Genomic DNA, 24,921 nt, shown 5'->3' with positions numbered 1-24,921 from the left:
GGCTCTGCTTCCCCATCCTCGGCATTCCCTCCAGCCTGACACCTGCTCCTGTGCCCCGCTGGCTCTGCCCTCCCTAATGGCTTCAGGACTGAATTGCTGGGGGCAGGAGGGAAAGGGGAAGGAAGCTTTTTCATCTGTTTTGATCAATAAATAAGCTTGCCCTTAGGATTTGGGTCCAGCATGAACTGGGCTCACCCAAAAATGATTTTAAGTGATTGTGATGCAGGTACTTTTGCCTTATTTCATAAAACATTTGAGGCTGCTCATATAAATATTTTGTTAAAAATAGTTAAAGTCACTTGAGAGAAAGGAAAGTTAGGGTGGGACAGGGAAATGAAGTGATAGTTAGTGCACAGAAATCATGAGATCCTCCATAGTGGCTGGAGATGGGGAAAAGCGAGATTCTGATATAGCTGGCTAGCTAGCTAACTAACTAACTAACTACCAAACAAGTAAAGAAGGGAATGTGTTTGGTTAGAGGATTCTCTGTCTCATAAACAGACACGTACTGGTCACACTGGAGAAATACACCTCTTCGTGGTAATGAGGCTTAAGGAAACTCCTCTTGTGGATTCTCTTAAAGAGAACATTTTGACATGTTGAGTAACATTCTCAACAACATCCCCACAGAGTTGTGAAGCAGGTTCTCATGGTTATTTTTCAGTTAGCATTCCTCGGTGCAAACTGAGGCTTGATGCCGGAGCAGGATCGAGTAAACCCAGCTCTCCAGAGGACCCAGCACTGTGGTCCAACATGCAGCACTGCTCTGGACTGCGTCTCTGTGTCCCCCCAAATTCGTATGCTGAAGCTCTAATTTCCCCAGTGGGATGGTATTTGGAGGTGGGCCTTTGGGAGGTCATTAGGCTTAGATGAGGTCAGGAGGGTGGGGCCCCCATGATGGGATTAGTGCCCTTCTAAGGAGATGAAGGGACCAGAACTCTTTCTCTCCTCCATGTGAGGATACAGTGAGAAGGCAGCCATCTGTGAACCAGGAGGAGGGCCCTTATCAAGAACCCAACCATGCTGGCAACCTGATCTTGGACTTACAGCCTTCAGAACTGTGGGAAATAAAAGTTTGTTGTTTAAGCTGCCCGGTCTCTGGTATTCTGTGATAGCAGGCCAGCTGACTGAGACAAGCACTCTCATAGTCTGGCTTGTTCCAGCCATACAACTTAGAATAATAGAGTAATGGATGGACTGCTTATACATCAAGCATTCCTTCATGAATGTGATTTCTCATAAGTAAGCTTTTGGCAAGAATTAGGCAGCAGAGAACTCAAAATTATATTTTCAGGCAAGAAAAAAAGATGGTAGGTGTTCTGTGATGCTGGTTGAGGGTGGTAGACCTGTATTCTTGGTATTCAGTCAGTGCCTGGAGCACGGCAGGTGTTCAGTGAATTTGTGTGGGATGGTTAAATGTTCGCACCGCATGTGGGATTGTCGCCCTCTTACACAATCAGTGTTCCTCATCTCTCTCTGGAGAGGGCTGATGCAGTCCTTATGGACTGGCTCAGTGTTTTTCCTTAGCAAACAAGTCTGGGATCATTTTAATGTATTAACCAAATGTTTCAAGGACCTATGCCTGGGAACATGGACTTTATCAGTTTAATTAAAAAAATGTCAAGTGAGGCGTTGCAAGTCAACCCCGGTAGCCATAGGATGAGGTCAGTAATATGTACAGTTGAAGACTAAAACTCCTGATAAGTGTTACAGAATAAGTTGGTTGAAAAATGACCACATCTGTGAGTGAATTATCAGGCTTGCTGTATAGAATTGTTAGACATAGCTAATTTAATGTTGGTGGTGCCTCATAATTATGATTTTGGTTTTGGAAGAGATGATTGGAGCCATTTTTTTTTTTCTGTTGAGGACTTTCCTAGTTTTTGACAATGGAACCATTTCATCAGTTTATAGGGAAATATTTACCTGTTCTGTGTAGCATGGGAGCATGAACTGGGCTGACCCAAAAATGGTTTCAAGTAATCATGATGCAAGTTAATAAAAAAAAAAAGGGGCCAAAGTACATCCTTGTTTTAATTCCATTCTAAAATCCAGTTAATCACATATTTATTGAGTGCCTTGACCCAATGGTAAATGCTGGGGCTTCAGTAATGGTCAAGCATGAGGCCATTTGCAGGAGGCTGCCAAACCCATATCCCGTTACTACCACCCAGAGTTAAAGCAGAGGAAAGTTCAATTAGAACAATAGAAACCTTATTCCCTACAGAATTCCCCACAAAAATGATAATATGCACAAAACCCAATACTAGTCATGTAGATTATTCATACACTACAAGTTGTGAATTATCAAAGAAGACATTGGAGTCGAGTTTAGATTCCATTTACAGTGAACCAGCGAGTCTCTAATTTGGGGCTGGGGCGGGTGTTGGCTGACTGTCTTTTGATGAACTGACATGGAGCTCCTTCAGGCTGGCAAAGGGCTCTGCAGTTAATGAGGGTGTTATATTGACAAGGATCAGAATGTGCTTTGTGTTGCTTTGAGTGGCTTTGGTGCTTTTTTTTCCTTTTTAAAGATTTTATTTTTCCTTTTTCTCCCCAAAGCCCCCTGATACATAGTTGTATATTTTTAGTTGTGGGTCCTTCTAGTTGTGGCATGTGGGGTGCTGCCTCAGCATGGCTTAATGAGTGGTGCCATGTCTGCACCCAGGATCTGAACCAGTGAAACCCTGGGCTACCAAAGCAGAGTGCACGAACTTAACCACTTGGTCACGGGGCCAGCCCGCTTTGGTCCTTTTAAAACTTAAACTTGTAAGTTAACTATACTGTTTGAGGAAGGATTATAGGCATTTATTCAAAAAGTGACTTAGTGCTACAACATTCAGGGCAGTTTCTCTTGGTTTATGAAACAGGGCAAAGTTGGCCTCCCAGAGACCAATCGGGATGTGTCTTCTTCTGTGATATCACAAAGTTCATGGCATTGTCTAGAATCTTCTGTCACACTTGGTATAATCGCCAAGCCCATAACCTCCCTATGGATTTCTGAAACTAGAGCTTTTTGAAGATAATAAATGTATAGCGGCATTCAGGAGCAAGAGTGCAGTGGTGGCGCATCGTAAACCTGGCTGGCATGCTGTGCCCTTTCCAGCTGTCTCAGTCATGCCTGGGCTTCGAGGGGTGGGTGGCCTCCACATGGTTCTGAATGTGGGGCAGGGGGGCCAGTTTCAGTTGTTGCCTGTCTGTTCAGCAATATCCAGTAGGTTCTTAGATAAGTTCCTACCATATATACGGTTGAGGGACTAAAAACCAAGGAAGAAAATGTGCCTTGTTTTTTCTTGTGTCATTCCTCTCAACCAATTTGTTTTATGTCGCTTTCCTAATTAGTGTCCCACTGTTGCTTTGCATGGTCCCAATTAGGCACAGAATGCTGAGGAAAGTCAGGTTTTTGAAATGTCAACAGTTTCCAAACGGAATCTCTAAATATAATCCTTGTCTTGGATGCTTTATCCCTGGAATTCTGCTTTGCTGTTGGCAGCATCGTAGACTAAATGTAATACTGTTGGTTCTGCAGCGCTTCATGCTAAATGCATTATGTTTCCTTTCGGTCAGATGCCATGAACAATTGTTTTTCTGTAGGGTGCGTTTTATAAAGAGACATTCGATGTTAAATTTTGAGTTATGAATGAGTGTTGCGACTGCTTGTTGGGTTACTTTTCTGGCTGACCATGCCCTCAGACATCCTTTGCATATTTCAAGAACCTTTTATGTGACCCGGAATTTCTGTGCTTGCATTGATGTAGAATCACAGATGATATCTCACTTTTAGGTGGTGACTGTGATGTGGAGTAGAAAGCTATTTGTGTTCCAAAGAAACCCGGAATCATTTTACAAACGAGTGAACTCTAAGGCTCAAGTAAACTGTGCCCTGTTCCACGGTTCAGCAGCATGCTCACAGCACGATTGGGACCAGAACCTAGTTTCTTTACTCCAGTCCAGTGGTGGGATCTGTGCACCAGGGACTTGGCTCTCTGTGTTTATAAACAAGTATTGTTTCAAGGAGGGGAAGAGAAGGGCTTTTGCACACCTGCTGTGGTCAGGCACTATTATAAGGACTTTACATGTTAACTCACTTAGTCCTCAGAGTAACCTGCTACAGTTTGAAGGTATCCGCTTCAGACCACTCCTCTGCTGCCTGAGTTTGGAATCAATAGAAAGAAACATCTGTCTCAGGCAGATGGAAAAACAGCAAACGGCATGGCTCAGGTTGGCCATGTGTTACCCCAGTCTCTAGCAAAGCTGGGCAACTGTACGCTCTTTCATAGGGGCAGGCCCCTTTCGCTCCATGCAGAGAGCAGGACAGATGTGCTCTCTGCAGCAGGCAGGCCCCAGGAGGAGGGCCTGAGCAGTGCACCCCTGGTTCTCCTTCCAAATTTACCACCTCCCTCAGGAGGAGTGAGGGACGGACAGAGTGAGGTCAGGACTGTTCCTCTAAGGACATCCCTCCCCGTGGAAACATGGAACTAGGGAAGCGAAGTGTTCTCTTTCCCCACAACATTTTCAGATACCTATTATTTTTCCTAAGTGAAAAAATTGAGGTCCAGGGAGATGAAGTAATCTGTGCAAGTTGTACAGCTGGTGGGTCCTTCAGACTACAGTCAGCATCTGCGCACTGCTGAAGGGTGCTTCTCAGGAGCCCACTGAGAACCCACTGCAGGCGAGTCCCTTTTGGTTGGACGTGTGTGGACATAAGATGCACATCAAGTGTGGTGTCGTGGCCAGCTTGTAGGTTGGCTCATCGTGGTCCAGCGCAGTGCAGCAGGTGCTTTTTGATCGTTCACAAGGGCCTGGGATTTGTAAGTGTTAGTAATGAACTGCTTGGCCTTGAGTCTATAGTTTTGAAAGATTTAGAAGCTGAGTTTGAAATTCAACCTTCGGGAGTTCATTCATTCAACGTTTACTGAGAGCTGCGCATTAATGTGTTGCTCTAAGCACCGGACTAGAGACAAATAAGGCCCTGGGTGCCCCGTCCTCAGAAAGCTCACAGCTGAACTGAAACAGATAAAAAATTAAGTGACTCTGATCTTGTGTGATGAAAGCGTACTGGGATATGTGCAGACAAGGGAGTCAGAGAACGTGTGTAAGATGTAATCCTTGGTCTGAAGAATTTTGGATTGTAAGCTCTGTCTGCTTCCTTGGTTGCTGTGGGAAATAGATGGGAATCATGCGTGTGATCCTGACCCTCAGGGCTGGGACGTTGTCAGTGCCTGTTTGTTGAGTGCTGTAGGGATGCTCGTGCACAGGATAGGCTGGCACTATGTGTCTGAGATTCCCTCCAGTTGAGAAAGGAGGTGATTTTGTGGATTACTGCAACAAAAGTTTGTGTCTCATTCACACAAAGTCAATGCAAGTTGGGCAGTTCTCCAGGGCAGCTGACCTCCCTGAGGTTACTCAGTGATCCAGGCTGCATCCAGCTTCTGCTCCACCTTCTCAATATCTGGCCATGATTGCCACATGGTGGAAGGGAGAGCTGGAGGCTGGCACACTGCTTTAAAGTGCTTTATCTCAGAGGTACGTGTGTTGCTTCCTCTGACAACCCCCTGGCCGTATCTTCCTGCAGGAAGGCTGGGGGTGGGGAGAGGAGGAGCAGTAGATGTGGCAGGAGCAGTAAGTGTCACTGCCAAACCTTCCAATCTTCCCCCTGCCTCCACCCCTTGTCCTTTCAGTCTCTGGCCAGAGAATATTCCAGATCCTAACCCCCATCTTGCCTAGTTGGGCACAAGGGAGGTGACAGGTGCTGTGGTTTAAGAGCACAGTGTCTCCTGCTGTCACCAATTTCCAGCCATGGGATTTGGGCAATATTTTAATCTCTCTTGTGTCAATTTCCTCATTGATAATGTGGAGACAATAGTAATAGTACCCAGTCTAGGAAGGTGCTTGTGATGTTTAATTGAGATAATACATATGAAGTGGTTAGCATGGGACCTGAATGTCCTCAGGCTCCATAGATTGTTAAATCTTCAATAAATGCTAGCTAATTGATCTGAGCATGAGTATTGATTAGCAGACATCCACAGCTGGGAAAGCAATTTAAGATACAGACTATGCTGATGGAGAATAAGTCATTCACTTAAATAAAGCAGACGCCACTATTAACCCTTGCACATGGAACCCTTGGATATTACAGATCAAGGCTGCACTTCTGTTTGCCATGGGCCTGCCCATCAGGAAGGAGAGAGGCAGCGAGAGAAGAGAACCAGCCTTTCTTTGCTGAGCAGTAGACACAGTACCAGGAGCGTTGAGTTCTCACAACAGTTTTGTGAAGGAGGGGCCTTGTCTGCATTTCATAGACAAGGAACCTAAGTTTAGAGAAGGCAGGGCATGTGTTCACAGGCATATAGCTGGCAAGTAGCACAGTTCAGTTTTCAGTCTGGCCCTTCTGACCCTAAAACAGCCAGAGCTGGAGCTGGCAGAGGGGCATGGCTGCCGCCTGGCCCCATGGAGTTGTTCTTATCTCCCAGAGTGGTCCTGAGTGATCGCCTGCACCGTTCTTCTGCATTGTCTTGCTGAGTTTGAGTGCTTTCTCTTCCCTCAGTTTATCTGCTGTTAGATTTACTGTTTTTCTAACGTGATATTTGGTATTTATGCTGAAACCAAGCTAACAAGGCGGTTGAAGTATTTTTGTTCCATTTGAAACAATAGGCGTGTGAAACTGTTGAACCTTCCTGCCAGCCTCCGGCCACAGAAAATAAAAAGCTTGCTGAATCAGAACGTGTCGACCAAGAGCCCATTCATCTACTCACCAATTATTGCACACAACCGTGGAGAAGAGCGGAACAAGAAAATAGGTAGGACCATTTATCCTGGCTTTCTAGCTGTACTCTGCCACTTGACTTCCAATGGCTTTTCTAGATTTTTAAAATATTAGGCTTCCAGTCCAGTCCATTCACGCATGTGCACACACAAGTATGAATGTATGCACACACTGTCCTGTGCACACACAGTATGTGTGCACACACTCTCACGCACACACAGTATGCATGCATGTACATACGCTGATGTGCACACTCAGTATGCATGCATGTGCACCCTCTCATGTGCACACGGTATGCATGCATGCACATACTCATGTTCACACACAGTATGCATGTGTATGCACACTCTCATATGCACACACAGTATGCATGCGTGTGATGCTCTCATGTAAATTTATTCAGTTTGCTGCCTTTGTCAGGCAGTTGCCCATGGATCTGATTTTTAAGAATCTATTTCATAAAAGGTGATTTTTTGTGTAAGTTCTAGAAACCAGAAGACCTCTGTTGTTTGAGACTTATACAAACTACAGAAGAGTGCTAAGTGGAGATCAGAGTGGTTTTCCAAGGCCTGAAGTGACTTCTGAATCATCAAAGATTAAAGGTTGACTTATGTTCAGGATGGACTGGGGGATAAGGACATTATATTATTTTCGCCTTTGAACACTGCACCCCTCGTTTTGTATCAGAGCTAAGGATAGCCAGTTCTGAGATGCCCGATGACTCAGCGAGGAAAGATGGGATTCTGTTGCGGCATAGATTGGGCAGGAACACTCTCAGTCTTGAGAATCTCTATGTGCTTTTCTTTGTGCAGAACTCCCTGGTTACTTGCCAGCACCTGGCCTGCTCATTTCCTTCCTAATAGCAGACCCCATGGGCTCATGTGTGCCACTACTGCTGTCCCTTTGTGTCCTTCCCTGCCAGCCACGAGCTGATGTGCCACGGTGACAAAGCTAAAGGATTGAGAGTCCCAGCCCTGGTTGGTGATTGCCACTTCCCTCTAAGGAGTTTCACCAGAAGACCTGCGATGCTTTTGCTCTCTGCTGTTGGAATTCAGTGCTTTCTTCTCCTTCTGTTTTCTTTATTTCCACTCTTCATTGCTATACCCTCAATGTAGGAAAAAGGCATCCTGACTCCATGAGGCCCTTCTTCCCAGGACATGGGACATTGCCTTAGAATACCACCCACACCCCAAAGCATGGACCATAGGCTCTCCCTGAGCTGGCTCTGCCTCACAGTCCCACCCGCACTCCGTCTGCCTTTTCGTTTTCACCTTCTGCCTTTCTCACTCCTGCTCCTCGGATCCAGCTGCATGGCTCCTTTCTGTGCTTTGAACATAGCGTTCTCATTCCAGTCTCCGGGCATTGTGCTTGCTCTGCCCTCTGCCTGGAGCTCATCCCTTGTGCCGTCATTGGCTCACTCAACCAGGCCATCCTCAGAGAGGCCCTCTCTGACCCCCGCACCTAAGAGGCTGCTCCTCCCGTCACTCTGCCTTCACTGCCTGGGTTTCTCTTCACAACACTTACATATACGTTCGTCTCTGTATAGAATTCAAGGCCAAAGGAACAATATAAACATTAGGCACCTCACATAATCTCAGGAAGATTTCTTATATTAATACCAGCACTAGAATTGCATAATAAACCTTATGCACAATATTAAGTTATGTGAACACCTTAAAAATGAAGTGTTTCCTAAGACAGGGCATAACTTGGGGAGGAGCGTTAAAAAGACCTTGTGCTTTTCTGTAATGGTAATCATTTCTTTTATTCAAATTGTGTTTTATAAGAAGCTATCATATTTTAGTTCATTTAGTTTTCCCAGTGTTTTTGGAGGAAGTAATTTTTTTCTGCCTTTTACAGATGAAGAAGCTAACTCAGAGAGATGACTTCCCAAAGTACTCAGCTGGTTTAGTGGCCAAGCGAAAACTTGAACTCACGTCTTTTCAGACCTAGTGTACAGCTCCTACCAGTGCCCTCCCGCTTTCTCTAATGTCACAGCTCTCGTGGCGTGGGCCCAAATTCATGATAACGCACAGTCCCTGCCCTCAGCACATTTTCCGGGTCAGTGCAGGCAGGCAGGACACAAGCACATGAAGAGTTGACTACGAGACAAGCTGTAGATCAGAGTTCTCTGAAACTGTGGACTTGTCACTGGCAGTACCCGTGACTTACCTACTGAGCTTGGACAGACAAGAAGTGCTGGATGAACTGGACACCTCAGACTTTGAAAGGCCTCCTGGGGGCCCAGAAAGCAGTATTGTCCCTGAGGAGTAGGGTGAGCTTCCCAAGGAGGGGCTCAGAGGCTCTGGTTGTTCATTGTTTAAAATGAGAAGAAAATAGGGGCCGGCCCGGTGGTGCAGCGGTTAGGTTCGCACGTTCCACTTTATCAGCCCCGTGTTCTCCGGTTCGGATCCCGGGTGCGGACATGGCATTGCTTGGAAAGCCATGCTGTGGTAGGCATCCCACATATAAAGTAGAGGAAGATGGGCACGGAGTTAGCTCAGGGCCAGTCTTCCTCAGCAAAAAGAAGGGATTGGCAGCAGATGTTAGCTCATCTTCCTCAAAAAAAAAGAAAAAGAGAAAATAAGGAAGAAATATGCCCTTGAAAACCGGCATCTGATTGTAAACTATAACATTCTGAACTCATGAGCCCTGAGTATCTAGCACACTGCAATCTCTACCTGCGTGTGTGTGCATGTGCGTATGTGTGCATGTATCTTCATTGGTCACTCCTTCATTGGTTCATTGGTTCATTCCCTCATTCGTCAGTAAACTCCCCTCGAGTTTCTCCTGGGTGTCAGGCATGTGTCAGCCCTGGTCCTGTGGTTCTGATGGTGAACAAGGCAGTCGTGGTCACTGCTGTTATGGGGTGTAGGTAGAAATTGAAGGGAAGTAGTAAGTAGTAACTACAAGAAGTAGTTAAGTATAGGCAAGTGGACAAATAAGTAAAATAATGCCTAGTTTTAATTAGTGCTATTAAAGAAATAAAAGTGGGTTGAAATGGAGAAAAATATTCTTTTCTATGGCATGGAAGCCTGTGCCTTTCCTGACTAAATATTTTTAATAAATATATTTAAGATGACAAGATTTTGAGTTTTCTCTGACATTGAATGGTTTCCATTTGCATCCTGGGAAATGATTTTGCTTGTTTATTCTTGCATCCATCATGTAGGCATCGATTCCCCTATTATATGTCAGGCATTGTAAGGGGTACACACAGATGTTTACCAAGATACTACCTCTTGGTCCTCCGACTCTTACCTGCCCTTCTTACTGTGCTGCTCAGGCTAACAGCCTGCAGATGACCTTTCCCCTGCTCCCCGGCTGCTGGATTCGTTAGGGTCTATCAGGCAGCTCTTGCATGGGGGTGATTGTGCAGGAAGGCAGAGGTAGCCTCCGTGGCGGTGACAGTGGTGGTACAGGATGATGCAGCCTTGCCTGCGTTAGTGATCACAGCAGCAGCAGCAGCAGCTCTGTCTCCATTGTCCAGCAAAGGCTGTCACCTAATAAGGTGCCAGTAATGAACAGTAAATGTTCACCAAAATGAATGAATGGGGGCTGGCCTGGCATTAGGTTTGCGCACTCTGCTTTGGCAGCCTGAATCCCAGGCATGGCCCTACACACTGCTTATCAAGCCGTGCCGTGGCAGTCCCACATATAAAATAGAGAAAGATGGGCACGGATGTTAGCTCAGGGCCATTCTTCCTTAGCAAAAGAGGAGGATTGGCCACAGATGTTAGCTCAGGGCTAATCTTTATCTTCTTCTTCAAAAAAGAATGACTGATTAACTGCAACTGTTTCCTGGTTGTTATAGGGAGAAAGGCCCAATCAAGAAGGCATTTGTAGTGTGAATTTGAGTCTTTGACTTTCTAGTTTTAGTCTATTGATTTTGAAAGACAGCCTCAACCTCATACTCCTCCCCTACCCCACCCCACTGCTTCTCTGCTCTAGAGAACATGCTTGAGAGCTCTGGAAGCTAGGGAGCTGGGTGGACATCGTGGTTGACCAGGGAGGGCCAGGGGCTTCCCGGACCACCTCTGGTGTGCAGTATCTGTCTTCCCGTGGGAACACCTCCTTGGATCTTTCTGGAGGTGGAAGACTTGGGTCCTGTTTTAGCCCAGTGACTCACTGGCTCTTCGTGGTGGGCAAGTCACTTTCTGGCTCCTCTTTCCCTGGGTGGTCCTGGATTAGTCATCACAGAATTGATGAGGTTCTTCTCTCTTGGACCTTCTAGGAGTCTCTGGCTGCTCCTTTGGGGTCTTGTTAGGGTTGGCAATAAGCTGTCTCCCCAAAGAATGTTCTAGGAAAGTTTCACCCATTTTGTTTAGAGAAACTTCCAGAGGTAATCTAAGGCGACTAGAGGTAGGAGATTCCTTCTCAGGACCGGCTACATAATCTGTCGGGCCCAGTGCAAAGTGAAAATGTGGGGCCCCTTGATAAAGAGTGATTAAGAATTTGAGACAGTGACAGCACAGCGTTAAACCAAACATGGGGCTCTCTGAGCCTAGGGCTCTGTGGCTGCAGACTTGCCCCCCGTGAAGTCAGCCCTCCCTTTAATTTTTTCCTCTTCAATCTTAAGAAATTGTTCAGGCTTCTTTTTATGAAAATAATAGGTGAGATTTGTTGCAGAGGGCTTAAACAAACATTATCCAGTGATTTTCATAATTGCATGATGCTGTAGCCTGATATTCCTAATTTACAGATGAGAAAATTAAGATTGAGCAAATATAAATTACCTGCCTCAGCTCAGAGAGCTAGTAAGAGGCAGAATTCAGGCTCCAGCCCAGGTTTTATGGCTCAAAGCCCAGGGGCTTTTTCCTCTATGATATGGCTCCTCGTCACAGTGAGAAGCACCTGCTCATCTGGGCTGAGGATAAGTTCAGTGGGTGTTGCAAGATTTTTTTCTGAGATACAATAGAAGCTTTATCCCAAATGCATGTTATATGTTGAATACCCATGGGTAGGAAAATGTAATTTATATTCTGTGGCTTCTAATATCTTTTTGGCAATATACTCATCAGCGGGTACCTGCCTAGAGGTTTGAAGAATCACATATCTTTAACCTAAAATTGCAGTCTCTATAAGTGAATCTTTGTGTGTAACTGGGGGAGTTGTCATCACAGCAGAGGGTGTAGAGTATTAGAGCAGAAACCCCTGAGGGCAGTTTTTGATACTGTTTTCCACTCCACCTTGGCGCCATTTCCTGGTCTTTCCATCTGCATGTTGCTGACATCACCAACGTCCAGGTAAAACTCTGCACGAAGGTGATTGCAGCACATGTCCTGAGCTTGAGTGCAGTGGGTGAAGGGTTTTACGTAATTTGTGGTAGGACATTGCGGTGTGGCCAGACTTACTGCTGAGGGCGACAGCTGCCCCAGAGGCAGCGTGGTGGCCTGGACAGGCTGTGGCTGTTAGTGGACTTGGGCTGCAGCCTGGCGCTGCAGCTGGCATTTCCCACTGCACCACCTCGGACACGTGGTTTCACCTCCCCGGGCTGCAGTTGTGCCGTCTACAGAATGAGACAAGCGAAGCCAACTCGGAGGTTCTTCTGAGGGCCAAGTGAGACACTGTTTCTAAACTACCTGGCAGCCGTTCAGGTAAGGCTCTGAGTGGCAGTTGCATGCACTGTTCCCGTGCTGGGATGCAGCGAGAAATCAGGAGTGCTTCCTGCCAGATGGGTCCATCCAGTGATGTAGAAAGAGACGAGCTTGTCAACAAAAGCAACCAGAAGATGCTCTTAGTCCACGGATAACAGTCTGCGTGGGTGTGTGCGACACAGAGTAGGGAGGGCCTGATACAGAGTGGGTGTTTCATAGCCGTCAACTGCTACTCCTGCCCACCTTTTTGGGGACGAAGTATTGAGGAAGGGGCTCTTCCGTGTACTTTGACACGCTAAGGCTTGGAAAGGAGATGATCTCCTCCTTTCAGACAAAATACCTATTCATGTAATCAGTGATTTATCTTACCCTTACCTTTAGTAGGCTAGGACCATGACAGTATAAGTGACTCCTTTCAGAATGGCAGGAAAATGATTTTTCTAATGATGACTTTTTGATTATGACAGAGAAAACAAACAGGCATAGCAAGGTGTTAGAACAATCGATGATTTCATCGCCATGAGGAGGGGGCCGGCGTGCTAACCACCTAGTCAGTGCTGGGCTCAGTGATGCCGCTGAAGGGCAGGCGTGTGAGCAGTGTGCTCTGGAGAGTGCCTGCTGTGAACCTCCTCTGGAAGGTTTGCACAGCCTGAAGGCCTTGGCGGCCAGGGTCAGGAGAGGAGGGATGAAGGAGGGAGGGGACCTGGGTTTCTGGAGCCAGCAGTGGGTAGAGCAGCAGAGTGAGAGGAGAACAGGTTTGGTGGAGCTGATTTTAGTCTCTGTGCAGGGTGCCTGGTGCAGAGTTTTTGGAAAAAGCGGTCTCTCTTGGGAAGCTCTGTGAAAGCTTAAGAATTCTAATCAGTAATCTTAGTATCTACTCTAGAAAAAGCTTTTTTATCCACCAGTGTCTGTTCTAGATACCTCTTTGAGTTCAAAGACCTAGGCTTGAATCCCTGTTGTGTCACTTACTAGCTCTGTGATTCCTAGGCACATTTATTGACCTGTTTGGACCTTGAGTACCTGCCTCATCACAATGGGGATGATAATGCCTATCTCACGAGGTAATTCTGAAGAGTAAGGAGATAACCTGCTTGAAAGTGCCTTATCCCCAACACATGTTAATTGATTCTGAAGTTCCTTCTGATTTGCCTAATCGAGTCTCTTCAAGGGAGGAGAGGGCAATGGAAGTGGGGATAGGTACTGTATTAGTTTTCTTTTGCTTTGTAACAAATTACCACAAACTTAGTGGCTTAAAACAACGTGGTTGTTTTCTCACTGTTTCTGTGGGTCAGGAGTCTAGCACGTGTTAGCTGGGTCCTCTGCTTAGGGTTTCACAGGCTGAAATCCAGGTGTCAGCTGGGGCCATGTCCTTATCTGGAGGCTCGACTGGGGAAGATCTGTGTCCTAGCTCCCTCAGGTTGTTACTCATTCATTTCCTTGTGGTTGTATAACTGATGCCCCTCTTCTCTTGCCAGCTGTCAGCCAAGAACACTCTCACCTCCTAGAGGCCACTCCTGGGTCCTTGCCATGTGGCCACCTCCACAGGCCCTCTCCTTCTGTGAATCATTAGGAAGGGTATGGTCCTTTTTAAGGGCTCATCTGATTAGATCAGGCCCACCCAGGATAATCTTCCTTTTGATTAACTCAAAGTCAGTTGATTGGAGACCTTAATCACATCTGTGAAACCCCCTAACTTTTGTTATATAACATCACCTAATCATCATATTCACACTCAGGAGGAGAGGATTACACAGGGCATCTACACCAGGGCAGGGAGTCTAGGGGGTCATCTCAGAATTCTGCCTTCCATAGGTGTTGAGCTGCAGCTGGCCTGGGAGTGGTCAGGGAGGAGAAGCCGCCATCTTTTACAGTCTTAGTGCCTGGATGGGGGAATCAAGCTCTGTGCCACTTAAAGTTGACCGCAGTGCCATCTTCCTAAGTACCAGCCTCTGGGCCAGTGAGGTTCTGTGTGACTTGTGGCTCTACACCCAGAACAGTGCTGTCTGGATGGATTTCAGTTTTGCGAGGCTGCATTTGGCATGCTGGTGTGAATTCAGCCTGCTGGAGAAGGCGAGAAACATCAGTCACAGAGCGTCCAAGTGGCAGTGATGACTTGTGTTGTTTCAGAGAAAGCAGCGGTAAAAACTAAGTTTGAATTGTTTATCTCAAGATGGTCATAATGCCCACTGCTTCAGTGGAAAAATAAATTGCCAGAGGAATAATCTGAAACCGTGTGAAACATGCAAAATACCGGCTAACACATGGATTCTTTTGTCTGTGTGTATTTCTAGATTTCCAGTGGGTTCAAGGAGATGTGTGTGAAGTTCAGCTGATGGTATATAACCCAATGCCATTTGAACTCCGCGTTGAAAACATGGTATGTATCACCAATCATTTGACCACTTTTGGGCTAAACACCAACTTACCATTAAAATGTTTTTAACTTAATATTTGAGGCTCACATCCTGTGATATATGTTTGTTTTTTTTATTTGTTTTGCCAAAGATTATAAGCTGTTTGTGAGTGAAGACTACATCTTGTCATTCCTGTGGCTTTAGTGCATGCTACTCAATAAATGTTTGAACAATGGACAAAGACACCTCTGATTTGAGCACACTGAGCTTAGCTGATTGGATATAAGGCTTAAAATAATCATGTTGAAATTTACATGAGATTAGCACAGGTTACAAAGTCTCTGTTATGCCTGCTATGCAATATCAACATTACTTTATTGCTATAAGATAAGATGATAAGATGATCAAGGCCTCAGGGGAGAGCGGGTAATAAATTACTGCACTACCGCTGTGAGATTTCTCTCGGGTTTGAAATCCAGTGTTCTATTTCTGTGTTTTGTGTGGGGCGTTAAAGGTTCCCTTTGTAGTGTTGTCTGTTCCAACTGCTCACCTGATTCCATCATGAGTGGGAAGGAGATTTATACTGGCTCTCCAAGCTAGTTCTAATGTTTCGAGAGCCACCCGCCCACCGTGTGGATTCCATTCCTCAAGTCTTCTCCATGCGTATTATTGTGCAGTGCTAATTGTAACTTTTCAGTGACGTTCAGTGACGTTCAGTGACGTTTTCAGTGACGTGCAGTGATGTTGAGATAGTTGGTGTTTTCCTTTAGAGTTTTACGACTCATGTTCAGGGTAAGAGGCAGGCTCTTCATGCAGGTATCTTGCTGAGTGCCCAGGCCACGTGTCAGGCCATGTGCGAGGCACGGGGGGACCTGGTCCCTGCCCTGACGGTGGTCAGTGCTGTGGCGGAAGGGCTCGAGGTGCTGCAGGTCCCGCGTGGAGAGTCAGGGAAGGTTTCCTGGGAGAGAGGACACTCAGCTGAGAATACAAGGAGGAGTCGGGGTTCGTCAGGCAGACTGGTGGTTATTGTAGATGATGTTTAGGCCTCCAGCGTGAGGTATAGTTCTCTAAAATCTGTTTGAGTTCTTAGAAACTCTCTGAATATTAAGCTTACAGTCCTGAGGTCATTCAGAGAGTGAACCTACAGGGATGAGCCTTTGCCTCTTCCTCCTGTCGTACAAGAACATGCCGGCCTTAGGATCTGGCTCTTGGCCAAGCCTTTTAGTGACTTGTGCCTCTTGGCCTAAACAGAGAATAATAGTGGTTTACAGAATTTTCCCCGAAGTGGTCAAAGTATCATATGCCTGCTACTCTTTCTTACGTATTTTTTGTCTTAAAAAGTGGCTTTCATTTTTGTTGGGTTTAAAAGTAATATGTGTTTATTATAAAAAATCAGGAAGAACAAATAATAAAATAAAAATTATCACTAGGAGATAGCCCACAAATCATGGTCAGAATTTTGAAAATTAAATATTAAAAATTTAAAAAAATTTAAAATTTTTAAAAATTAAAAATTAAAAAAATTATGGAATATTTCAAATACATAAATGTTACAGGGACTAAGAAACATTCATATATCCACCATCCACTTTTAGAAAATTTTAACAGTTGGCCATATTTGCTTTAGCTATCTTAAAAAGAAATAAAATGCCAATATATTTTGCCTAGAGACCACAGCCTCCTAAGTGGTTTCTCTGCTTTCACTCTTGCCCACCACATGTGTTCTATACATTGTTAGATAACTTCACACTTTTGCTCAAAATCTGGGCACAAGTGTGCTCATTGCTACTAGAGTGTCTTTGCTTCTGCCTGCTTTCTGTAGAAAGCGTTAGGAAAAGTATGCATGCGTGTGCTTACATATATCCCTGCATGCATACATCTGCACATGTGTGTATATATATGCACACATGCCCATATGCATGCATATACACAGTGCAAATACACATTTTATAAATCCCGTCTTCACAGTGATGCCTCCCGTTCTAATCCATCTCCATAATGTTCTTTCCTGCCTTCCTCCATTCTGTGTCTGTGCCCTTTCTTCCAGCGTGAGAACTTGGGCTCACAACAACATCAGCACGTTCTCACCTGCTCAGTCCTGTAAACTAAAAGACTTTCAGGGTTGCGTTGACCATAGCACTACGGTAAACAAACCTACTAGAAGGAATCCAGGATCTCTCCTTCATTTTGTCATCTTTAATTTATCTCTGTAGATAATGTTCTCTATATTTCAGTGGGGAAATCTTAGACATCATTCATTAGATTTATTCCAAGATAGTTGATTTTTTAAAATCTCTTGTCAATGGTATTTTTTACATTTTATTTTCTAATTGTTTATTGCTAGATTATAGAAATGCATTTGCTTTTTTCTATACTGACTTTGTCACTTTGCTAAATGCACTTGTTAGTTCAAGTTTCGTTGTAGGTTCCGTAGGGTGTTCTGTGTTCATAGTTTTGGTTTTTGTGAATAACTGTATGCTTTTTCTGGCCTTATTGCACTGGGCAGCACTCTATTACAATGCTGAGGAGAAGTCCTGAGCACTGACCACCCTGCATTGTTTCCAGTCAGGGGGCAGCTCCTTGAGGCCAGGGGATCTGTCTTGTTCACTGTCAAGCACAGTACCTGGCACATATTGAAATGAATCGATAATTCATAGATGCACCAGAGGGAGATTAATGGATGATGTATTTCCACACTTTATTTTTTTTCTTTTTTTGACATTTCCATTTGGTAACACAACAAAACAAAGGAAAGATAAAAAATATAGCAATCAGGGCTAATATCAAGATGGAATTGTTGTTCAGGCCCCCATGCTGCTTTCCATTTTGAGACTGTTTTGTGTTATCACACTATCTGCAGTTCTCTCTGGATTCTATACAAGCCGTTTCATTCCGGCAGTCCTGGAGCCTGCCTGTAGGCAGGTGCACAGTGGCTAGTTTGGAACTGGCTGTAACAGTGGTGGGTTTGGGCCGTGCTTGTTCATGTTACTCCGTCACTTGCTTTAGGGGCTCCTCACGAGTGGCGTGGAGTTCGAGTCTCTCCCAGCGGCGCTTTCCCTTCCTGCTGAATCTGGTCTTTACCCAGTGACGCTCGTTGGGGTCCCACAGACGACTGGAACGATTACTGTGAATGGTAAGGAGAATTCCTTTCTGATTCAGTTGGAGTAAAACTGCTGAACTCCTGTACTGCCTCACTAAGGCCTGTCACCGGTCACCCGGCGCTGTGGTCCCAGCCAGTTAGAACATTATGGGGAGATTGCAGTTCTTTGGGATGCGACGTGAAACGTGTTGAGTGTGCAGGATGTGGTGCCGTGCTCCTGTTGCAGCGGGAGGGTCCTGACTCTGCGTCCTGGCCTCCTCGCCCCTCGCCTCTCCCTCATCTTCACCGTTCTCCTGTCTGCTGACTCCTTCCAATGAGTCTGCAAACATGCTCTAAGGTTCTCCCACTCCAGTTAAGCCCTCCCGATGCCACGGTTTCCTCTCACCGTGGCTTGATCTTCTGCCTCCCATTCTCAGCCAGATCTCTTCAGAGACCCATCTGTACACGCTGAATCCACTTTTCCACCTCTATATTGGTTCTCGAACCCACTGCATCCTGGGTTTGGCCCTCATTACTTCACCAGAACTGCTCTCACTGACGTCGCTAGCAGTAATTTTCCAGCTAAATCCGGTGCCTGCTTTTGGTTTCTGTCGAACTTCACTGCTCAGCACCCTTTGGCCCCACTGCCCGCCTCCTTCCTGGTGCTCTGTCTCCTGGTGTCTGTGATGGCACACCCTCTGGTTTTCTGCTGCCTCTCCCGCCTTCCTTTTCCGTCAGTCTCTTCTGCAGGTGCCGCTGCTACAGCCTGACCCTTAAAACGGTGTTACTCGTGGCCCCGCTTCTGTCCTTTCCTCCCTCTCCTGCTCCCTCTGCTTCCGTTTCCTCTCCTTCCTTCCCCTAAACCTGGTCCTGCCCCCCTCCCCCCTTCTTCCTCTCCCCTGTATTCCCTCCCTTTCCTCTTCTCCTCCCTCCCCTCCTTTCTCAGCATGCCAGCTCTGGTAATCCTGTCAGTCTCATCCACTTTTCTGGCTTCAGGTCTGATCTATATGCTGCCAATTCCTGGGGCCAAGTCTCCTGTCCAGACCCCTTTTCTGAACCTGCGTATCCAGCTGCTAACCAGCTATCTCCTTTGCTGTCTCATAGGCACGTCATGTACAACGTATCCCAACCAGAGCACATCCCCTCTTCCCTGAAGCTGCCGCTTCCCTGTGGTCCCGTCTCAGTCAGGGCGTCACCGTCTAGCCAGGTGCCCTAACCAGATACTTAGGAGTCATCCTTAACTCCCCTCACTCTCTCACACTCACCCCCACGTCACTGACTGTGTCATCAATGCTCTTCGTCACCTCCACAGCCACTCCACAGAACGTGACCCTCTTATAGGGTTTGTCACAAAAGCATCAGGACTGGTCTTTCTGCCTCAAGTCTTGCTTGCTAATAAATCTATTTTCCATCCTGTAGCCAAGTGGCCTTTCTGCAGTGTAAATCCAATCGTGTCATCTCTTGATTGTAAGTCTTGTGTGGTCTGGCCCCTGCAATCTCCTCTTTGCCCCTTGTCGCCTGGGTTACACTCCACTCTCATAGACGCCTTTTACTTCTGGAAACGTGCCGAGCTCTCCAGGCCTTCGCCCGTGCTTTTCCTTCTCTTGGTGTGCTCCCACACTTGGCTGGCTCCCGTGCTTCTCCGCTTCTCAGCTCAGACTTCCTTTCCTCTTGGAGGCCATGCTCAGCTTCTCTGTGCTGGATCAGGTCCCTGCTCAGTGCTCCTGTGATACTCTGTGCATGTCCTTCCTTCATGTCACTAAGTGCAGTTGCTTGCTGGCCTTCACCTTGCTGGTCTTGTCGTCTTGCTCAGCTGGATCCTCGGCACCTGGCACGTAGTAGGTTTTCAGTAGATATTTGTTGGCTACAGAAGAGACGTTTCTGGGAAAGGGTGTTCTCTATGAAGCCATGAGGCAGCTGCCATCCTAGGTTCTGACGTGTGGCAGCATGTGCTGAGGTGGGGCCAAGCACACAGCTTATGGGAACACGCTGGAGAGGTGACCCAGAAGGGGAGAGTGGGTCCAGATGAACTTCTCCTAGTAAGTGACCCTGAGGTTTGAAGGCCAACTAGGAATTATCTGAATGAATGGGCAGGGAGTAGAGGGGCTTCCAGGCAGAAAGAGCAACAGGTCCAGAGACCCGGTTGTAAGAGAGGACACAGCGTGTTGGGGAACTGGAGTTGGCTCAGAGTAACTGGTCCGAGGCGGAGGGGTGGTAGAGATGAGGCTGGGAAGGTAGACCCAGAAGGGCCTTGTAAATCATGCCGAGGGATGTTGGCTTTCTCCTGGGGCGATGGGACTGCTGTATTGTTTGAAAGGAGGAGTGATCTGGTCAGACTGGCAGTTCAGAGCGACCCCTGAGGCTGCTTTATGGAGAAGGGGCTGGAGATGGGCAAGACTGAAGGCAGGGAGACCAACTACGAAGCTATTGTGATAGTCCAGGGACAAAGGTAGGACCACAGTTGTGGCCGGGTTTGGAGCAAAGGAGAGAGATTAGAGAGGAAATAACTAGGACTGAAAGGCTTGGTTCAGAGTAACACACAACCAATAATCAGTAGGTTCCTGGAGGAGTAAGGTTCAGAGCCTTAGTAACAAAGTTTTTGGCTGTTTATCCCTGGTACAGACTAGTTAGAGTTCATTTTTGGCACACGTCATATATGAAGTGGAAAGGGCTGGTCCTGTATTATCAGACATAACACAGAGGACTGGTCATCAGATTTTGGGTTTATATGCAGTCATTTTAAGCAATGGGTAAGAAAAGGAAAATGGTTGGTTTTAATTAAGAAATGGAAACCAAAGTTTGCTCAGCAGACAAAACCACATCAAATCAGGTTTTATAGAAAGAAAAATATGAGGGGGCATTAGTGCCAGATGTGGGTTCCTGGGGAGGAAAATGTTTGCAAGTTAAATTAAGGAAGTCTTTTAAGAAACATCCTTCAAAAAGAAGGAAGTGTGGGTGCTGTAAATTGGAGTTATTTTAAGTTGAGAGACCAGTTTAAAACTGGCAGAAGGTAAGTGGAGCGTTGATGAGGATACAGAAGGGCCCTAATTTGCCCTTGAGCTAACAGCTTTCTTTTCTGTTTAGTTCGTAACCATTTAATATGAATGTAGAAAAGTTGTTGCCGTAGGCATTTAGCCATCGGGTATTGTTTAATTTTGTTACACAGTGAGTATTGTTTATAATAATTATCTCTTGAAATTTCAAAAGCCATTTTACAGTTTTGCTTAAACAATTTCAAGTGCTTATCTAACCGATGGGGTGGGTTTTTTTGCATGGAAAATTTGCTAATCTTAAATTATAGCACTTGTACACATACAGCTCATTTGCCATATCACGTAGTAGTTACAATAACAATGATTGGCTCCTGAACTTTCATCTCTCAACAGAAGATTTTGAATCATTTTTCAAATACTTATTAAGTCACGTTATGCCCTGGAAAGGAATACCAGCTATTGTTCTCATTTTAGAGATGGATACCTTTGAAAAGCAAATTGATAAAGGGATGAGATACTAATTTTTAAGATGCATAGAGATTTATAGTCTACAAAGACTTTCACATACACACTTAGTTAGGACCCAGTCCGCTTGTGAAGGAGTAATGCAGGTGCTCTTACCGTCTCCTCTCTCTGTATGAGGAAGCCAGGGGCCTTTGGGGTTGAGTGCGGGGCCTGTGGGTGAGACTAGCAGGGGATGGGGCCTGAATCTGAACTGAACTCAGGTGTTCAGAAAGGGACCCTGCTCTCCTTTCACGAGCCCAGGGCTGCCTTCAGCCCTGGGCATGAGACACGAAACCTTGCCAGGTGGTGCGAAGCTTTTTCTTTTGTTTCCCAGGCTACCATACCACGGTCTTTGGTGTCTTTAGTGACTGTTTGCTGGACAACCTCCCGGGAATAAAGACCAGCGGCTCCACAGTCGAAGTCATTCCTGCTCTGCCCAGACTCCAGATCAGCACTTCTCTGCCCAGGTAGGCACACTGAGAGCACAAGTGTCTACTTTCTGACTAGAAATGGCACTTAAGAATATTTTTTAGTTATACACTTTTTAATCTCACCAGCAGTTTGAGTTAATCTGTCATTTTTATGACCAGAATATGGGCAAGGGTTTTTCAAGGTGACGTATGGGCACTATGCTTTGCTTAAAGGGAACTGGAACAAAGTGGAAGTGTTTCTTACCAAGAACAGAAGAAAATGTGAAATTAACCTTTGGAATCATGATTTTTGTGAAAAACGATTAAGGTTTTAGGGAATTTAAGAAAAAACTCTTATCTTTTAAAAAATACTTTTTTTTTTTTTAAAGCATTATAAGAAAGCATAAAAAGAAAGGGAAATAAATCTCAGGAGTCCCAGAAGCAATTACCGTTAATGCTTTGTGGCATTTCCTTCCAGTGTTTATCTGTCTGTATTTTTTTTTTTTTGAGGAAGATTAGCCCTGAGCTAACATCTGCCACCAATCCTCCTCTTTTTGCTGAGGAAGACTGGCCCTGAGCTCACATCTGTGCCCATCTTCCTCTACTTTATATGTGGGACGCCTACCACAGCATAGCTTGATAGGCGGTGCAGAGGTCCACACCCCAGATCAGAACAGCAAACCCCGGGCCACCGAAGCGGAACATGTGAACTTAACCACTGTGCCACCAGGCCAGCCCCCTATCTGTCCTTTTTTTTAAAAAAAGTTTATGTTTGAATAATTGAGATCGTAGTGTCTTACATGTAGCATCATAGATTACTTTTTGCCTAACCATATAACATAAGCTAAAAAAATTTCTATTTTGATTGCTTCAAAAAGTACATTATAAAGACATCTCAAAATTGCATCACCATTCATCCTTGCTATTGGAATTTGGGATTGTCTCAGTTTTTGCTCTTATGAATAATGCTTTTTTTTTTAAGATTGGCACCTGAGCTAACAACTGGTGCCAATCTGTTTTTCTTTTCTTCTTCCTCCTAAAGCCCCCCAGTACATAGTTGTATATTCTAGTTGTGATTGCCTATGGTTGTGCTATGTGGGACGCCACTTCAGCATGGCCTGATGAGCGGTGCCATGTCTGCATCCAGGATCTGAACCAGCGAAACCCTGGACCACCAAAGCAGAGCGTGCAAACTTAACCACTCGGCCATGGGGCTGGCCCCTGAATAATGCTTTAATGTTTGTTTGTTTGGCTGTTTTTATAAAGGGTATCTTGGGATTTTCCAAAATGTTTTAAAAGCTCATTCACATACTTAATGGCCCTTTTTGGTTCCAGGCACTGTGCTAGAGGCCAGGGCTGTGAGAGTGGACACAGTAGTCCTGCTCCTTGCCTTCTCAAGAAGTTACAGTCAAGTGGGAGGGATTGACAGGTAGCCAAACAGTCATGGTCCACTATTGTCGGAACTCTGATGGGGCTGTGGGAGATCGTAGAGCCTGAGGGAAGATTCCTTCATGGAGGCGACACCAAGTGTGATGTGAGAGGTGAGGGAGGAGGAATTAGCCATGTAAAATGGATAGGCTGGAGAATTTTCTAACAAAGGGAGCAGTCTATGAGAAACCACAGAGATGGGAGAAAGCATCATGTGATTGGGGAATAAAATGAAATGCAGAAAAAAATTAACTCAAAAGGATCATAGAACTAATTGTGAGAACTAAAAGTACAAAACTTTTAGAAGAAAACATAGGAGAAAATCTTCGTGACCTTGGCTTAGGCAAAGAGTTCTTTGATATGACATCAAAAGCAAGATCCATAAAAGGAAACATTGATGAATTGAACTTTATCAAAATTAAAACTTCAAAGACACCATTAGGGAAATGAAAAGACAAGTCACAGAGTGGGAGAAAATGTTTGCAAATCACATATCTGATGTGAGCTTATATTCATATAAAGAACTCCTAAGACTCAATACTAGGAGACAAGGAACCTATTTGAAAAACTGGCTAAAGATCTGAATAGAAATTTCACCACAAAAGACGTATGAATAGTCAACAAGCAGCCTGGAGAGATGCCCAACATCTTTAGTCTTTGTGGAACTGGCACCACGATGAGATTCCAGTTCACATCCACTAGGGTGGTTGTAATCAAAAGACCATAGCGAGTGTTGTAAGGTGGCGGAGAAACTAGAACCCTCCTACACTGCTGATGGGAGTGTAAAATGATACATCCCTTTGGAAGATATTTTGGCATTTTCTTAAAGAGCTAAACATAAATTTACCGTATGATCCAATAATTCAAATCCTCGGTATCTACCCAAGACATGAAAACGTATATCAACACAGAAATGTGTACATGAATGATCACGGCAGCATTATTTATAATTGCCAAAAAAGTGGAAAGAGCCCAAATGTTCATCAACTGGTGAATGGATAAACAAAACGTGGTACATCTATCCGACAGAGGACTGCTCAGCAAGAAGAAGGAATGCACTCCTGATACATGCCCCAGGTAGATGAGCCTCAGAAAGGAGAAGAAGAAAAAAAGGGAAAGAAGCCAGATGCCAAAGGCCATGTAGTATATGATTCCATTTATATGAAATGTCCAGAAAAGGCAGATCTCTCGAGACAGAGCAGACCAGTCATTGCCTAGGGCTCAGAGCGGGAGCAGGATTGACCGCAAATGGGCACGAGGGCTCTCTTGGGGGTGATGGAAATGTTTTAAAACTGAATATCAATGATGGTGGTACAACTTTGTAAATTTACCAAAAATGATTAAATCGTATACCTAAAACAAGTGAATTTCATGGTATGTAAATTATACCTTGATTAAGCTATTTTAAAGAATGAATTTTGGGGTCTTTAGCATGGAGTACTGATCTCAGGTGAGCCCAAGGCAGCCTCAGGAGGACATTCTTATCTTTGCTCTGGGCATGGGGACTCCGGAGCTCCCTGGGCGTGGGCTGCCTCCGAGCATGTGTTAGCTGAACAGGCGAATCTGTAGCCCCCCGGCTCAGGCTTCCTCCTCTGTAGCCTTCCGCTGCTCCCCGTAACACTGCAGCACCGACTGGTGCTGGGTTGTGGATGACACAGGCCTCAGGCCACGATTCCAGGCACATGCTCCTGGGCTCATGTGAGGAGCCTGAACTGAAGGTGAGAGATGAGAGAGCTGGCGGTCAAGGTCACACGATTGTGCCTGCCCCATGCTGGGTGAACCCTCAG

General features: G+C 45.5%; 1 protein-coding gene across 13 annotated transcripts in view; it reads left to right on the top strand.

Moving 5' to 3' along the window:
- The window catches only part of TRAPPC9 (trafficking protein particle complex subunit 9), a 623,416-nt gene that overhangs the window by 128,497 nt on the left and 469,998 nt on the right, over positions 1 to 24,921 (top strand). For all 13 annotated transcript variants that reach the window (XM_044781131.2, XM_044781133.2, XM_070481660.1 and 10 more), the window contains 4 exons: positions 6,658 to 6,803; positions 14,658 to 14,743; positions 17,727 to 17,853; positions 21,631 to 21,763. In XM_044781131.2, the coding sequence (XP_044637066.1) occupies positions 6,658 to 6,803; positions 14,658 to 14,743; positions 17,727 to 17,853; positions 21,631 to 21,763 (492 nt within the window). The remainder of the gene's footprint in view (positions 1 to 6,657; positions 6,804 to 14,657; positions 14,744 to 17,726; positions 17,854 to 21,630; positions 21,764 to 24,921) is intronic.

This window comes from Equus asinus, chromosome 12 (assembly GCF_041296235.1).
Source record: "Equus asinus isolate D_3611 breed Donkey chromosome 12, EquAss-T2T_v2, whole genome shotgun sequence".
NCBI classification, from domain to species: domain Eukaryota; kingdom Metazoa; phylum Chordata; class Mammalia; order Perissodactyla; family Equidae; genus Equus; species Equus asinus.
Note: the sequence above shows the minus strand (reverse complement) of the source record. Positions and strands in the feature narration are given on the sequence as shown.